The 14,321-nt window shown below is 53.2% G+C and overlaps 6 protein-coding genes across 6 annotated transcripts; 3 read left to right on the top strand and 3 right to left on the bottom strand.

Moving 5' to 3' along the window:
• Window positions 1-885: 885 nt before the first annotated feature.
• BO85DRAFT_454577 (tubulin alpha chain) lies at window positions 886-3,440 on the top strand. Its single transcript, XM_025661321.1, has 7 exons — window positions 886-1,249; window positions 1,405-1,463; window positions 1,541-1,694; window positions 1,753-1,840; window positions 1,889-1,960; window positions 2,022-2,525; window positions 2,594-3,440. Exons 1-7 carry the CDS (start codon window positions 1,238-1,240, stop codon window positions 3,058-3,060), a joined length of 1,356 nt encoding a protein of 451 aa, XP_025509725.1. The 5' UTR covers window positions 886-1,237; the 3' UTR covers window positions 3,061-3,440.
• BO85DRAFT_240248 (thiamine transporter TPC1) lies at window positions 3,224-4,755 on the bottom strand. The gene is made up of 3 exons (XM_025654835.1): window positions 4,516-4,755; window positions 4,326-4,378; window positions 3,224-4,267 (listed from the first exon to the last, which is right to left on the bottom strand). Exons 1-3 carry the CDS (start codon window positions 4,546-4,548, stop codon window positions 3,388-3,390), a joined length of 966 nt encoding a protein of 321 aa, XP_025509724.1. The 5' UTR covers window positions 4,549-4,755; the 3' UTR covers window positions 3,224-3,387.
• Window positions 4,756-4,925: 170 nt separating this feature from the next.
• Window positions 4,926-7,105, top strand: BO85DRAFT_454576 (putative Gamma-butyrobetaine hydroxylase subfamily). Its single transcript, XM_025661320.1, has one exon. It carries the CDS (start codon window positions 5,249-5,251, stop codon window positions 6,878-6,880), a length of 1,632 nt encoding a protein of 543 aa, XP_025509723.1. The 5' UTR covers window positions 4,926-5,248; the 3' UTR covers window positions 6,881-7,105.
• Window positions 7,071-8,476, bottom strand: BO85DRAFT_432897 (PICOT family protein). Its single transcript, XM_025658397.1, has 2 exons — window positions 7,505-8,476; window positions 7,071-7,436 (listed from the first exon to the last, which is right to left on the bottom strand). Exons 1-2 carry the CDS (start codon window positions 8,255-8,257, stop codon window positions 7,368-7,370), a joined length of 822 nt encoding a protein of 273 aa, XP_025509722.1. The 5' UTR covers window positions 8,258-8,476; the 3' UTR covers window positions 7,071-7,367.
• A 237-nt stretch (window positions 8,477-8,713) lies between these two features.
• BO85DRAFT_240060 (RNA exonuclease) lies at window positions 8,714-11,608 on the top strand. The gene has a single exon (XM_025654833.1). The coding sequence runs from the start codon at window positions 9,071-9,073 to the stop codon at window positions 11,252-11,254; it is 2,184 nt and encodes a 727-aa protein (XP_025509721.1). The 5' UTR covers window positions 8,714-9,070; the 3' UTR covers window positions 11,255-11,608.
• A 354-nt stretch (window positions 11,609-11,962) lies between these two features.
• BO85DRAFT_464477 (uncharacterized protein) lies at window positions 11,963-13,788 on the bottom strand (the record flags this gene model as incomplete). The annotated part of the gene is made up of 2 exons (XM_025661985.1): window positions 11,963-13,457; window positions 13,508-13,788. 2 exons carry the CDS (start codon window positions 13,786-13,788, stop codon window positions 11,963-11,965), a joined length of 1,776 nt encoding a protein of 591 aa, XP_025509720.1.
• Window positions 13,789-14,321: the final 533 nt, after the last annotated feature.

The following is a 14,321-nucleotide window of genomic DNA, read 5'->3' as shown; positions in this document are numbered from 1 at the left end:
TATCAATAATTGTATGTGCATAGTTATGCTCCTGCTTGCCTCCACCCTCCATTATATGCAACATCTACTCACCCATCACAATTGCCAAAGAGTCGATCTCGATTGGGCTATCGGCCCTCGACATCATTGAGTTGACCACGCGAATTCCATTGGCAGGTCCGCTCCCGGCTGTTGACGTGTCTTGCCCCGCCATGTCCACTGAAGATCGCCGCGGTCATCTGCACGGTAGATGGGAAGGCCATGATAACCGTAAATGGAAGCTTATGGAGTATGCTACAATGCTCAATCATCGAAGCGCAAGGACCACCTCAGTCACTCTGTAAATCGTAACATGGCATCCATTGACAACGGTTTGCCGTTCCAACAACAACTTGGCCGCATTGATTTCCATCTACCTGCCAGTCTTCAAGTGTTCCATACCGCCAGTAATACGAGCCAAACTATGTGATTGGGTCATTCTTGACTAGTCATTGTGCCTGCCTGCTTGTTCTCCGGCTCTTGTTAGCCCGTGCAACTAAAAAATCTGTAGTCGTAGATGGGTACATGGTAAATATGGTGTAGGGGCAGAGTGCGGGGAAGATCGACACTGAACATTTTCATACTATCTCTTTCCATCAGATGTCCGTAGCATCCTACTCGCCACTCTGAGTAGATCTACCGTGTACCTCATACAGCTTAGTATTGCAAAGCCAGCAAGGGTATCGCAGCTACCCCTGGTCTGTGCAGGTCAAACCGCTGTCACACATCACGAATCCCAAGGATGGCTTCCCCGCATTCCACGGCAGGAGGCACGTGGAGGATATAGGATTCCGCAATGACGGAAAAGGGACGGAATAGAAGGGAAAGAACTCCGTGGTCGATAAAGTGTAGTTCTCTGATCCTCTGTAGTATAGAGGCGCCAAAACTTTTGGTGTCCGTTATACTGGGAGGAAGCAGACCGAGTTAGTCAAATTCACGTGCTGATCGACTGATCGGTCGGGAGCAGAAGGGCAGCTGATTGGTCCAAGGCGCCTTGTCTTGTTTATTGGACCGGCAAGAACGACTGATGCTCTCTCCTTCCGTCCTCCCATCCCATTGATCCAAGAAACTCCCTCATCCTCCATCGCTTTCCCCTCTTCTTCTTTCATCATCCTCTGGGGTTGCAAGTCTACTGCTTGTCATCCCAGTTCATCACCTTGACACCGCTGAGCGAATCCCTTGCGTCTGTTTACAACGATAACCGGACCCATTCTCCAACATGCGAGGCGAGGTATACCCCCCGTTCTATTTACCTTTGGACCCCCGCACCGTCACCCCCTCCCCTTATCCATAAACATCCAATTTCACAACCACACGCGCCGACACTCGTTCAACAGCCCAATCGAAGCTCAAGACTGCTCTATTCTAACTATTGCTTTCCATCAGGTCTGCCACATCCACATCGGCCAGGCTGGTATCCAGCTTGGTAACAGTGCTTGGGAGCTGTATGTCTTCACCGCTTTTTATGGTACCCCAATCTAGATGTCGTTGACCCCATGCTGAACTGTGACCATCACGGCAGGTACCTCCTTGAACACGGTCTCAAGGCCGATGGCCAGCTCAATCCTGAGGCTGAAGACGCAATCAATTCGGGTGGTTCGTTCGAAACCTTTTTCACAGAGACACACAGCGGCAAATATGTCCCTCGTTCTATTTTCGTGGATCTTGATCCCTCGGTACGACCTTTCAGATGGATGGTTTCATATAATGTATATGCTAAACTGATGGATGCAGCCTGTCGATGAGATCCGCACCGGCCAGTACCGTCAGCTCTTCCACCCCGAGATGTTGATCAGCGGAAAGGAAGACGCCGCCAATAACTGTACGTCTCTTCTGGTCAGGTTTCAACATGTAAGCTAATGCTCGTCAGATGCCCGCGGACATTACACCATCGGAAAGGAGCTCGTTGAATCAGTTGCCGACCGCATTCGCCGCGTCTCCGGTAGGTTTACCACTATTTCTCTGAAACCTGACTCTGCCGAGACTAGGCTTACACACACTAGATAACTGCAACTCTCTGCAGGGATTCTTGGTCTTCCACTCCTTCGGCGGTGGTACCGGCTCCGGTTTTGGTGCCCTGCTGCTTGAGCGTCTTTCCACCGATTATGGAAAGAAGTCGAAGCTCGAGTTTGCGGTGTACCCTTCCCCTCGTGTGTCGACCGCCGTCGTTGAGCCATATAACGCTGTTCTCTCCACCCACAGCACTATCGAGAATGCTGACTGCACCTTCTTGGTGGATAACGAGGCGGTTTACGACATCTGCCGTCGCAACTTGGACATCCCACGTCCCGGCTATGAGCACCTCAACCGTCTAATCGCACAGGTTGTCAGCTCCATCACCTCAAGTCTCCGATTCGATGGTGCCCTCAATGTCGACTTGACTGAGTTCCAGACTAACTTGGTGCCATTCCCTCGTATCCACTATCCGCTGATTTCGTATGCACCCGTGGTCTCGAGCAGCCGCAGCTCCCACGAGAGCTTCAAGGTGCAGGATCTGACCTTCCAGTGTATGTACTTCTCTTCGGGGCTTTTGGTCGAGGCATTGGCATGGGTGGATTGCTAACAGTGGCTGCAGGCTTTGAGCCGAATAATCAGATGGTGGTGTGTGATCCTCGCAAGGGCAAGTATATGGCAGTGGCTCTGCTGTACCGCGGTGACGTTGTACCCCGTGACTGCACCCAGGCCATCGCCTCCCTCAAGGCCAAGGCCTCGTTCAATCTTGTGGAATGGTGCCCTACCGGCTTCAAGTTGGGTATCAACTACCAGAAGCCCGTTCGCGTTCCCGACACTGAGCTCGCTCCCGTCGACCGCTCCGTCAGCATGCTCTCCAACACAACTTCCATTTCTGAGGCGTGGGGTCGTCTTGACCACAAATTCGACCTCATGTACTCGAAGCGCGCCTTCGTTCACTGGTACGTGGGTGAGGGTATGGAAGAAGGCGAGTTCTCAGAAGCTCGCGAGGACCTGGCTGCGCTGGAGAAGGACTATGAAGAAGTTGCCAACGACAGTCTGGAGCCGGAGGGTGAGGAGGGTGAGTACTGATACCTTTCACATCCTGTTGGCTTGTGCTGCTTTGGTCGCTTTTTCTTGGTGTGTCTGTCTCACTTTGCCGGTCAAATTGTGTCTGCCCCGTCCATAATGCTTGCGACAACCCCCTTCATTCTGTTTATGCGTCCCTAGCGTTGATTGATTCCCCTGCTCTTACCTAATAATGAACTGATACATGCGCTGCGGGAGGAATATGAGCACACGAATTCATCGGTCTTTCGAAAGGACGCAAGTGTATTCCACGTGGAAAAGAGAAAAGTCTAGTATTCTATCAGATAATATACACAATCAGGTGTTGCGAGTGCGCGGGACCCTGTAAGCTCACTCATCCTTGCTCGTAGCCACCTCCATATCCTGGAGAAGTCGCAAAGAAGTCTCATAGGTCCACATCGTCACCGCACTGGCAGGGGCAGCCTTGAACAGGCTGACCGTCAACCCCCGATAAAGTCCGCGGATACCCTGTGTCCGCAGAATCAACCTCATCGTATTAAACACGCCCTGATACTCAGGAATATTGCGATGAATATATAACTGCCTCGTCGGTCCCTGCACCTGCAACCTCTTCCGTATCAAATCCAACGGAAACATCACCGTCTTCGACGACACACTGGCAATCACACCCGCCGCCGCATCCCCCGACCCAAACGGCAAATCCTGATACTGCGCCAACGGCGGCCTCAACGCCTCATACGTCGCAAAGAACAGCCCCATATATGGCACAATCTGCCCCACAGCCGCACTACACCCGCGAAAGAACCCCGCGTACCCTTCATTCCGCGCGATATCCCGCACCGACGACATCAGCGACGTGTACACCCGCTCCGTGCCCTGCGCGGCGAACCGCGTCCTCAGCAGATCCAGCGGGTATGTAGATGCCGTGGCGAGACCGCCCGCGGTGGCGCCCGCGACGAACGATTCGACGGAGGGGGGCAGTCGATAAGCATCGAGTTGGGCTAGCGCTTGCGTTGTTGTGCGGTATGCGCTGAATTGGATCACCCCGTAGCAGACGTACATTAGTTCCGCGGGGATGTTGCCTTTCCAGAGGCCTGTTATACCCTCTTGACGGATGATTTCGCGCATGGTGGAGAGCGTCCCCTTGTAGATTGGGCCGGTTACATTGTGGTGCGAGGGAGGGTCGGAGAGCGAGTGGATTTGGAGCTGGAGCCGGATTTTGACTACGTCTAGGGGGGCGACGCAGAATCTGGAGTAAATTGGGTGTGAGGGTTAGGTGGTTGTGGATTGATGGGGGATGGGCGTACCGTGATACGAGGCCGGCTATGCCGCCTGCTAGGACGACTTGTCGTCGTGTGCCCTGGGTGATTGGAAAGGATTGGTTAGCTTGCGCATTGGGAGGGAGGGTTGATGGATGGTGCTAGGGGATGGAGTGTATGGGTGTGTGTGATTGTTGAGGGGATAGATGGTGCATGGGGATTCGGGGTGGTTATGTACCTCATCCTTGAGGTGTTCTCCCCCGGCCGACATGCATGTGACGGTTGATGGTAAATGCGATAGAGATGTAGGTATTTGAGGTGGGATTGATGGTCGCGGATGATAGCACGTTATATAAAGGTTGTCATTGATGTGAATTTCCTTGTGGTGGTGGTGTGTAGGTGGTTGTTTCGCTGGACGCCTTGTCGAAAGGCGACGGGCAAAGAAAAAAAGGGTAAAAATGATGCTAACGGTCTAGAGGTATGACGTGTGTCCGTTTGTTGGCTGGTTTTCTTTTTCTTTTCCTGCGGACGGAGTCTCGGAGACTTCAAATTGCCGGATTTACTTCCGGGTATAGTTTGTTGATTCTCTTTTCACCCGGAGAAATGAGGGTTCTTCTACAAGATTACTACTTTTTATCGACTTGGTGACGGGCGATTATGCTCCGTCTGGAACAAGCAACCCAAGGGATGGCAAGCAAATCCCCTGGTGGATGGTGATGCCTGGTGTCTCTGCCTGACTGCCTTACTGCCTAGCTCGTACTTTAAAGCGGCGGCGAGTCAGTGCCCAATCAGGTGCCATCCGAAAAACCTCGGTACAAACAAAGTCGCATCAGACCATAAGTTATTATCTGGGGGATCTCCTGGCGTCCCACTTCTTTCCCCAGCTCTCCTTCACCCCCCAAACCTGAAGTCCTTGGATGCGGGCACCTTCAGACTCTCCATAGCAGGTCTCCTCGCTGCTAGTATCCGCCATGTCTCGTCTGTTGCGAACCGCCCTTCGTCTTCCTCGGGCCTCATTCCCTCCGGCCTCCGTTCTCAGCCGTCGTGTCTATTCATCCTCTGTTGTTCGTCGCTCAGCAGCTAATGCTACCCCTCCCGCCAACAATGTGGCTCCCACATCAAGTGACGCTGCTCCCACAGTTAGCAGTATTGCCTCCGCAGCCAGCAATGCGACCGCCGAACCCAGTGTATCACATGAAGTAGCAAGTGGAAGCAATGAGCCTGTATCATCGCCGTCAAACCAATCCTCAACTTTGGAAGCAGGTGAACAGCACGAGGGAAAGACTCCGGAGTCAAGCGCCGGGACAGTAGAATACCAGGATAACAAATACACAATCACACGCAAAGACGGGGGTCTAATCATCCAAGAAGGCCGCAAAAAGCCCATCGAGATCCTAGACATCATCCTTCGCGACTCCTGCAAATGCTCTACCTGCGTGGACCCTCACTCCAAGCAACGCAACTTCCGCACGAGCGACATATCCTCCGACATTATCTCCGAGAACCCAACCATCGAGCATGGAAAGCTGCACGTAACATGGAAGAACGACCTCCGCGGCGCACCCGCCGAATCAACACACGAGTCCACCTACGACCTCCACCAGCTCCGACACCCCATCCTCACCCCCGTGGAAATGGAATCCGCGGGCAAAAACCGCTGGCGAGCCTACTGGGACAACAGCCGCATGCAACACTGGCAGCACTGGATCACCTTCGACCAATTCATCAACAACGACATCTCCTTCGCCTGGTCCATGCGCACCCTGGCCGAACTCGGCCTCATCTTCATCAAAGACATCCCAGACTCACGCGAAATGGTCGAAAAGATCGCCACCCGCATGGGTCCCATCCGCGATACCTTCTACGGCCGCACCTGGGACGTGCGCAGCGTCCCCCAAGCCACCAACGTCGCCTACACAGACCAGTTCCTCGGCTTCCACATGGACCTGATGTACATGAACGACCCGCCCGGCTACCAACTCCTCCACTGCCTCAAGAACTCCTGCGAGGGCGGCGAATCCCTCTTCGTCGACACCTTCCGCGTCGCATACGACATGAAACAAGACGACCACACAAACTACTCCCGCCTCCTTCACCACCACATCCCCTACCACTACAACCACCCGGACCACTTCTACACGAACACTTGGCCCGTCTTTGAAACACAGACCTTCGATGACAGCGTCCGCGAAGGAACCAACTTCTCCAAATCCCGTCTCGCCCACGTTAATTACTCCCCGCCTTTCCAGGCCCCCAGGAAGGTCCGGTCTCCTGTGCCCCGCAAGTTCCGCGAGAAGAATGAGGCACTTGCCAAGTTCGCCTCTCTGCTTGAGGACGAACGGTATATGTTCGAGCTGAAGCTGAACCCCGGTGAATGTGTCGTTTTTGAGAATCGTCGTGTCGCGCATGCGCGTCGTGGGTTCAAGACTGGTACCGGTGAGAGGTGGCTCGCTGGTGCGTATGTCGATGAGGATGCGATGTTGTCCGAGTTTAAGACTTCGTCGAATAAGTATCCGAATCTGTGGAGGTTGAAGCGTAAGGGGCTGAATAGTAAGCATGTTAAGTTGTTGAAGGGGGTAGGTAAGCCGGATGAATTGCCTTGATTCTTAAACTAGTGGTTGCGTTTGGGGGGTATAGAGTGTGAGAGGGTGTAGGGGGGAAGCAGATATCCACTTGCTATTATATACGAAGAGGAAGATGTATCATATGTGCATACAGCTGTGACCTGAGGGTCTGATACATGAATACTATACATAACTACTTATACTAAGCGGGGCTGACTGGGTCATTTGTATAATAATCATAAGTGGTCTTTTTCATTTGGTACTAGTGTTTTTATATAAACGACGACAAGAATTCCCCATGACACTCACTCATGGGTATAGATATCATCCAGACAAGTACTATGTAATTCAGCCTGTCAATAATGGACACAGGGGGAAGAGGAGCAAGACGCCGCTAGATCTCAAGCTCTAACAATCGAGGGTTTGAAAAAAAGGTAAATGTGAATAGGAAATGTTGAAAAGGGGAGGGGGAGAGCTATCCAAGACGGAAAAAGCCGTGGTATTATTCGACTTATAGTTCTATAGCTTAAGCAGCGGGCTTGTTGACGGAGAAGCGGTCCAGGAAATCGGGATCGTTCTCGAGTTCCTCCTTGACCTGTACAAAGATATCGTGTTAGTATTGCATATACAAGTCATAAAAGTGAGGGGAGGAAGGGGGCTCACAATATCCAATCCACCAACCAACTCACCCTCCACCCACAACTGCGGGAAGGTAGGCCAATCCGCAAACTCCTTCAGGCCCTGTCTCACATCCTCATCGGCCAAGATGTTGAAGAATCCATACTTCACGCTCCGCTCACGCAGAATACCCACAATCTGCCGACTGAAGCCACACTGAGGCGCACTGGGAGATCCCTTCATGAACAGCATGACCGGCGCAGCCTTCACTAGCTCCGCGAGACGCGCAAACAGCGCCTCCTTCGACTGTTCGGGGGTCAATGCGGGGGCGGCTGCGTTGCCGTTCGTGGCGGGCGCCTGTGTAGCGGTGGCGGGGACGTTCTCTCGAGGCACGGCTGTCAATGGTGGGGGGATGACGGTCTTGGAAGCACCGTCTGCAGAGGCGGCGGCACCGGCACCGGCGTGGCGCTCAACGGCATCGCGCACTTGGATTGCTTCACTGCCGCTAATGGTTTCGAGAATATTGTGGTCCCGGACGAGGACTACGAAGGGAACAGCGGTGACATTGTACTCTTCCGAGATATCAGGGAGCTCCTCGGCGTTAACGCTGAGGAAGGCGATGGAGGGAGGGTTGGTCGCGGGGTACTGAGAGGCGAGGGCGGAGAGGACGGCGCGCATTTGGGCGCAAGGAGCAGCCCAAGGAGCGTGAAAGTAGAGAACCTGCAGGCATGACGGGGGGATGGAGGAGATGATGTTAGGGAATTCGGCCTCAGAGGCGACTTCGACGAGGGAGGACATGGTGATAGTTCGGTTGGGTTACTGAGGTGGGGTTTCGGCGGGGAAAACTTGGCGTCCGATGTGACGATGGGAGAGAGAAGATTTGAAAAAGGATGAGTGGAGTTGGATGGAAGGCAGATAAACTTGGGGAGCGGAGGAGGGTAAGGGAGGAAGAAGACGAGAGGTAGAGGGGAAAGAGTCACAAAGTGCCCCACGGTGTGGCCGAGATGGAGTGGAAGATGGAGAGGAGCAGAGGAGGATGGCTGGCCGATGGCGAATTTTTGGCCGCTTATCAGATCGAACCATCGGGGCCGTTTGTAATACACGGTCCATACCCGCTTTCTGCTTCTGCGATCTTCGGCGTAAGACGGAGCCTGGGTGGCTCCGAGGCTGCGTCAGCAACAAGATGCTGCAATGGGCGCTATGGAGCAGTCACTCTCGAGCTAATGCAGTTGACTCTATATGTGCTTTACTCCACTATGTAGACTCAATATTGGGTGGTGATTGTTCATGCAGCTTCTGAACGCAGGAACAGGCTGCTCCGCTGATAGGCCGGCCAGCCCTGCATGCTATCCGTATCGTATCGTAACCAGATAGATTATCATCACGTGCCTCAAAAGTCGGCGGGATTCTGCGTCGCGCGACCTCTTGTCGATCTTCTGGACGCCAATTCCCCATCCTTGCCTAGACCTGCTTGTGACTGTCTGAGTTGGCATTGCGATATCGGAAGCACATTGGGTGATTCTGGTCGATTCCTCTGCAGCTAGCAGGCCTTCCGAGCCCCCGATTTTGTCTTGATTTGTTCTTTGCCGCCCCGGTCGTCACCCTAACATCATGGGAGGAAACAAGCGCAAGCGCACAGAGGCTGGGTGCTCAGATGACGAAGATCCGGTAAAGAAGAGCTCAGATGCGAATAGCTTTGGTGTTGCTCAGACACTCTCGCTCCTGAACTCGGGCAGGACAAAGTCTCAGAACGGTATCGACTCGGAAGAACCTGGGAAGGCGCAGGATGATATGCCCAAGGAAAGAGCTTCGAAGAAGAAGCGCGTGGATGGGGAGAAGACAAAATACCCAGTCCTCACCTATGTCGAAGGCAAATTGCAGTCATCCATCCGAATTGCTGATCTCCAGAGTCTGCTACTCTACTGCTTTGCTGATGGCGTCGCGCCGCAGTGGATCTCAGTCAAGCACTCCGGTCATGTTAGGAAGATTGTCGTGCTGATGGTGCCCGGTCTGGAACTGGGCATGTTTGACGGATCACTTCCTCTGGATGCGTACTCCGTCAGTGAAAAGGACACAGAAGAACCTGCCGGTACGGACAAGGCGATGGATGTGGATACAAAAGCGGAGGACTTTGCGCGCTGGAAGCAAGGTCTGCCGCTGGAGGACCGGTCACATCGGTTCAATCCTCGCCCTCTTTCGCGCGGTGACCTTCCGGCACCCCTACAGCCGCTAGCGGATATGTTCCCTCACGCCTGGCCCGTAAAAGCCCCCGGTGATTCCAAGTACAACAAGATCCACTCTCCACTTCAAGCCATACTTCTATCTGCTCTACCGAAGGGCAAGGATAGTAATACGAAGGGAGTAAAACCTCCCAAGGTGGATAAGAGTATCGCCTTCCAGCGTACACCGATCACCACTTTCATTAGCTCTCTGGAAGATCTCCGGGAGAACGACTATGTGCTTCATCCGGCTCTGCTCGCCACAGAACAAGAAAAGTCGACTTTGTTGGAGAATCGCAAGCGGGCCGGACATTCCAAGGAAGATGGGTGGGTAGATACTCACGTCGAGAGCTTGGAGGCTGGACAGGTACCAGACTCTGAAATCCAGCAAGGCAGCATGACCGCAGGTCGGGATGTGCTAGCGTTGGATTGCGAGATGTGTATCACCGAAGGGGGCCAATCCGAGCTCACGCGCATCAGCATGGTCCGGTGGGATGGTGAAGTTGTACTAGATGAGCTGGTGAAACCCCAGCGACCTATCATCGATTATTTGACTCGTTTCTCCGGTATCACGAAAGAGTTGCTCGATCCCGTCACTACCACTCTTGCCGACATCCAGCAGAAGCTTCTCTCTCTCCTTACTCCTCGTACCATCATTGTCGGCCACTCCTTGAATTCCGATTTTAACGCCCTGAAACTCACTCACCCATTTATTGTCGACACCACCTTTATCTACCCCCATCCTCGCGGACCGCCACTCAAGTGCAGTTTGAGATGGCTCACCCAGAAGTATCTCGGAAAAGAAATCCAGAAGGGCCAGACAGGCCACGACTCGATCGAAGATGCGCGCGCTGTTCTCGAACTCGTGAAGCAGAAGTGCGAAAAGGGTGAGCGCTGGGGCACTAGTGAGGCATCGAACGAGAGTATCTTCAAGCGCCTGGCACGCTCCATGCGTTCCGGGAAATCGTCCACCAACGAAGGCCGCACCGGAGCTGTTGTCGACTGGGGCAACCCGGAGCGCGGCTTCGGGTCGCAGGCGACTACATCGATAGGATGCAGCAACGACACCGACGTTGTAAATGGCATTTCCAAGGTAGTCAACGGCGACGACAGCAACCCCTCCATTCCCGGAGGCGGTGTTGACTTCACTTGGGCCAGATTGCGCGAACTCGAAGTTTATCGCGGCTGGTGCAATCGGATGCCCGACCCCAACAACGCGAACGAGTCGACGACGCTCGTTCCCCCTCCTGAAGAAACGACTCCGACATCCGCCGCCGTCTCCCCCACGAAAGAAGCCACTCGGAACCTCGCCGACACCGTCTCCCGCACTGTCTCCAACATCCACCAAATCTACCAATCCCTCCCCCCTTGCACGTTATTCCTCGTCTACTCCGGCACCGGAGACCCTCGCGAAGTCAGCCGCCTCCAAGCCATGCACAAGACCTTCCGCGAAGAATTCAACTCCCGCAAACCGTGGGATGAATTGACCGTTAAATGGACCGATACTGAGGAGCAGGCGCTCAAGAAGGCCTGTGAACGAGCCAGAGAAGGCTGCGGGTTTATGTGTGTGAAGTAATTAACATCTTACCTCTTTTCTTCTTTTTTCTTTCATCCATTATTTCTTCCTCTTCCGTACGGGACTGTGTTTTTGACCAGGCAGCAGACCGGGTTCAAGATACAGGTCCTGGTGGTTTGGCTCGCTTGTCACGAATGCCTTTCGGGGCTTCTTACGGAAATTCCCCCTGCTTTGAACTCTAGATTATGGGTATTCGAGCCGTGCTTCTGATCGAAAACTACTCGCCTACTGCTCAACTGCCTAGTATCTACGTTCTATCACGGAGGAAATAGGCATGACATATGCTGGAGCCATATCAAATCGGACATTTTTGGATTGATTGGATAAGAATTGGGCTGGATCACACCCAATGTGGGGATATCATTGTGCAGAAAAGCTAGACTGGCAATTTCGGCCTAGTGGGGAAATGAGTCGAAAAGGGGGCGCCATGGAAGAGCTAGTAAATAGTAAGGTGGCGGGGTGATCCTATAGATATTTGTGTAGAAGAAGAAAGAAAGAGAAAAGGGTGCCACTTTTTGTACAAACACATGAGAGAAGAAAAAGAAGGGATGTCACATCACCCAAAGATAGAGTATAGATAATACAATTGATAGAAAGAAGGAAGAAAAGGGAAATTAAAGTGAGCGGGTCAGTCTAGCTTGCTTGCTTTTGTGTATCAAAACAGAAGACTTTTTGTTTTTTGTTTCAATAATCCCACATCACTCGCTCTCATCGCGAATCCTCAGTTTCCATTGCTTCTTCACGCTGCATAGCTAATCGTACCATGATGTCTCGCGCTGCGGACTGTGCTTTGCGCTTCTCTCGTGAATCGGGCTTGTGCACGCCGTTTGCGCCGCCATGCGAGTTTTCTTTGCCCGTGTGTAAGGGGGGTATTGGCTGTTGCTGTTGTTGTCGCTGTTCAGTGTGGTCTGGTACGTCGTCCCCATTCTGATACCCATTCTGTGCAGTTTGCTCCGGCTCCAATGAACGTGAGTCGGCGTTGGCTGCTGCGGATTGGCGCCGTGACGGGGGCCGAGATCTGCTGCGCAGGCTTCGCGAATGAGCGGGTCGGTTCTCCTTTGTGGTGCGGGTGTCGCTGGGACTGGATTCGTCGAACTGGGAATCTTTGTGCGCGTTGCCGTTTTGCTCGGTCAGTGGGGTAGATTTGGGGCTTTGATTGTTGGTGGTGGTGGTGGTGGTAGTGGTGGTGGTGATGTCGGGTTTGGCGGTTTGGCTAAATGATTTGCGCGGGGGTCGGCCGGGTCTTCGTCCACTGGTTGTGGGTTTGTCTGTTGATTGAGATAGGCGCGGACGTTTTACTATGGCTTCCCGGTGGGATGTGGCGGAGTTGTTGTCATGGTGGTTGTTAAGGTCGTTATCATGGTTAGGGGTTTGTTGCTGCTGTTGTTGTTGTCGTTGCGAGTTTGATTCGATGTGCAGTTTGGGAGAGCCTGATGGTGTGGGTTCGTGGGTTGTCTTGTCTGTTGTGGACATGGATGTGGAGTCCTTCAGTGGGATTTTGACTGGGGGTAGACTTGCGTCCTCTAAGGAGAAGTCTGCGATGCTGTCCGAGGAGTCTTCGTCGAACGAATCTCCTATCGGTTGGGTGCGTCCGCTCGGAAATGAGTCTGGCCAGGGCCGCTTCCGACTTCCTTGTAGTAAGCCTGGGCTTCTTACTTCTGCGAGTATTGTTGTGTCGGCATATAAGGGTGGTGGCGGTGGCGGTTGTGCTTGTTTGAGGGTTTGCTCTTCCGCGTAACGGTTCTTCAGCTTGAGTGCTTCGTTTTCGAGCTTCAGTCTTTCGATCTCATCGGCTTTGGATCTGAGTTCCTTCAATACCGTTGCGATCATCATGTCCTTGCTAGCGGGGGTGCCCATATCGGATGTGAACCGACCTGGGCCGTTCAATTCGATGCGCAAAGCGGTGAATGCGTTCTTCAACTCGGACATGGTATCGTGAAGGTTGCTGACGGAACTTGTGATGTGATCGAGGCTCAGCCCTTGGTGCTGGATCTGTTGTTCCATAGACAAGTTGTAGGGGTCTAGCTCCGTCGAGGTAGTGGGTACCAGGGCCCCGGCATGGACTGGGGTTCGGTCTTGTCGGGAGGGGGGAGTCGGACATAGAATGCGTTCGAGCGATCCATCCTTGAAAACGGGCTCCACTGTGCGCATGGTTACAATTTCTCGAAACGACACCTTCGATAACTTCCAGAAGATATTCGGGCTATTTCTGTGTTAGCTGAGAAGCGTTGAACAAGAATGATGCCCACTTACCCATTGTCTAGAGAACATAGCACGCCCAGCTTCTGTTGACAGAGCTTACAGGATATTTCCTGGAGGATCCGGCCTCGTAGGGTGCTAAGCTCTGATGATTGTGGAATTTGCTTCTTCTCCGAGGAGATGGAGATGCGATGCAGCTCGACGCTCAGCCACCCAGCCACTATGGAGTAAGAATTCGAGAGTTTAGCCCACTCGTTCTCGAGCGCAGCCAGCGAACTCGAGCATCGCGAGCACTGGCAGAGGATTGCCGGGCGGGTAAGCCGAGAAAGATCCATAACGGTGGACATGAGGGGGAAGCACGTTGGAACCCAGGCCTTGAAAGAGCGTATGGCCGTGAGCCCGCGTGAAGTTGCGAGATGAACCAGAGTCAGGGCGCAAACCTGCCCGCAAAAGTCCAGAGGGATCTCGACTGCTGACTCAGCCGTCAATGGAGACACGTTGGCGGGTCGACCATTCCCGATTAGGCTATCGATAAGGGCCGCACGCGTTTCACTGTCGTCATACCCGGCCCTCCGTGTTTCTCCTTCAGTGGCTGGGCCCGGCTTCCGCTCCCCTCCGCGTATCTTTTACGTATTGTTACTTACCGAGATGGCTTCTCCTGAGCAGCCAACTATAGCTTCAAATACTTCAATGTCTAAACTCTTGACATTGCTACCAAATATACAATTATATCATATGTACAGAGACTCCAACGACTGACAACTCGATCATGCAATAGGTTCACCTCAATACATGGCCTTTTGCATTAATGACTTAGTGTATGGAGGAGAGCACTGGCCTTTTCTCCCGTTACAGCCAGATATGCAGG

This window comes from Aspergillus piperis, assembly GCF_003184755.1.
Source record: "Aspergillus piperis CBS 112811 unplaced genomic scaffold BO85scaffold_40, whole genome shotgun sequence".
Taxonomy (NCBI): domain Eukaryota; kingdom Fungi; phylum Ascomycota; class Eurotiomycetes; order Eurotiales; family Aspergillaceae; genus Aspergillus; species Aspergillus piperis.
The sequence above is the reverse complement of the archived record's forward strand: the minus strand, read 5'-3'. Positions and strand labels throughout refer to the sequence as shown.

Excerpts from the sequence above, each read along its gene's own strand:
- BO85DRAFT_432897 (XM_025658397.1), bottom strand. The coding sequence starts at position 8,257 with ATGTCCTCCCTCGTCGAAGTCGCCTCTGAGGCCGAATTCCCTAACATC. Across the intron at positions 7,437-7,504 it reads TGGTTGGTGGATTGGATATT|GTCAAGGAGGAACTCGAGAA; the intron begins GTGAGCCCCCTT and ends ATCTTTGTACAG.
- BO85DRAFT_240248 (XM_025654835.1), bottom strand. The coding sequence starts at position 4,548 with ATGTCGGCCGGGGGAGAACACCTCAAGGATGAG. Across the intron at positions 4,379-4,515 it reads GAGAACACCTCAAGGATGAG|GGCACACGACGACAAGTCGT; the intron begins GTACATAACCAC and ends CCAATCACCCAG. Across the intron at positions 4,268-4,325 it reads ATAGCCGGCCTCGTATCACG|ATTCTGCGTCGCCCCCCTAG; the intron begins GTACGCCCATCC and ends AATTTACTCCAG.
- BO85DRAFT_454576 (XM_025661320.1), top strand. The coding sequence starts at position 5,249 with ATGTCTCGTCTGTTGCGAACCGCCCTTCGTCTTCCTCGGGCCTCATTC.
- BO85DRAFT_240060 (XM_025654833.1), top strand. The coding sequence starts at position 9,071 with ATGGGAGGAAACAAGCGCAAGCGCACAGAGGCTGGGTGCTCAGATGAC.
- BO85DRAFT_454577 (XM_025661321.1), top strand. Across the intron at positions 1,695-1,752 it reads TCGTGGATCTTGATCCCTCG|CCTGTCGATGAGATCCGCAC; the intron begins GTACGACCTTTC and ends TGATGGATGCAG. Across the intron at positions 1,961-2,021 it reads CCGCATTCGCCGCGTCTCCG|ATAACTGCAACTCTCTGCAG; the intron begins GTAGGTTTACCA and ends TACACACACTAG.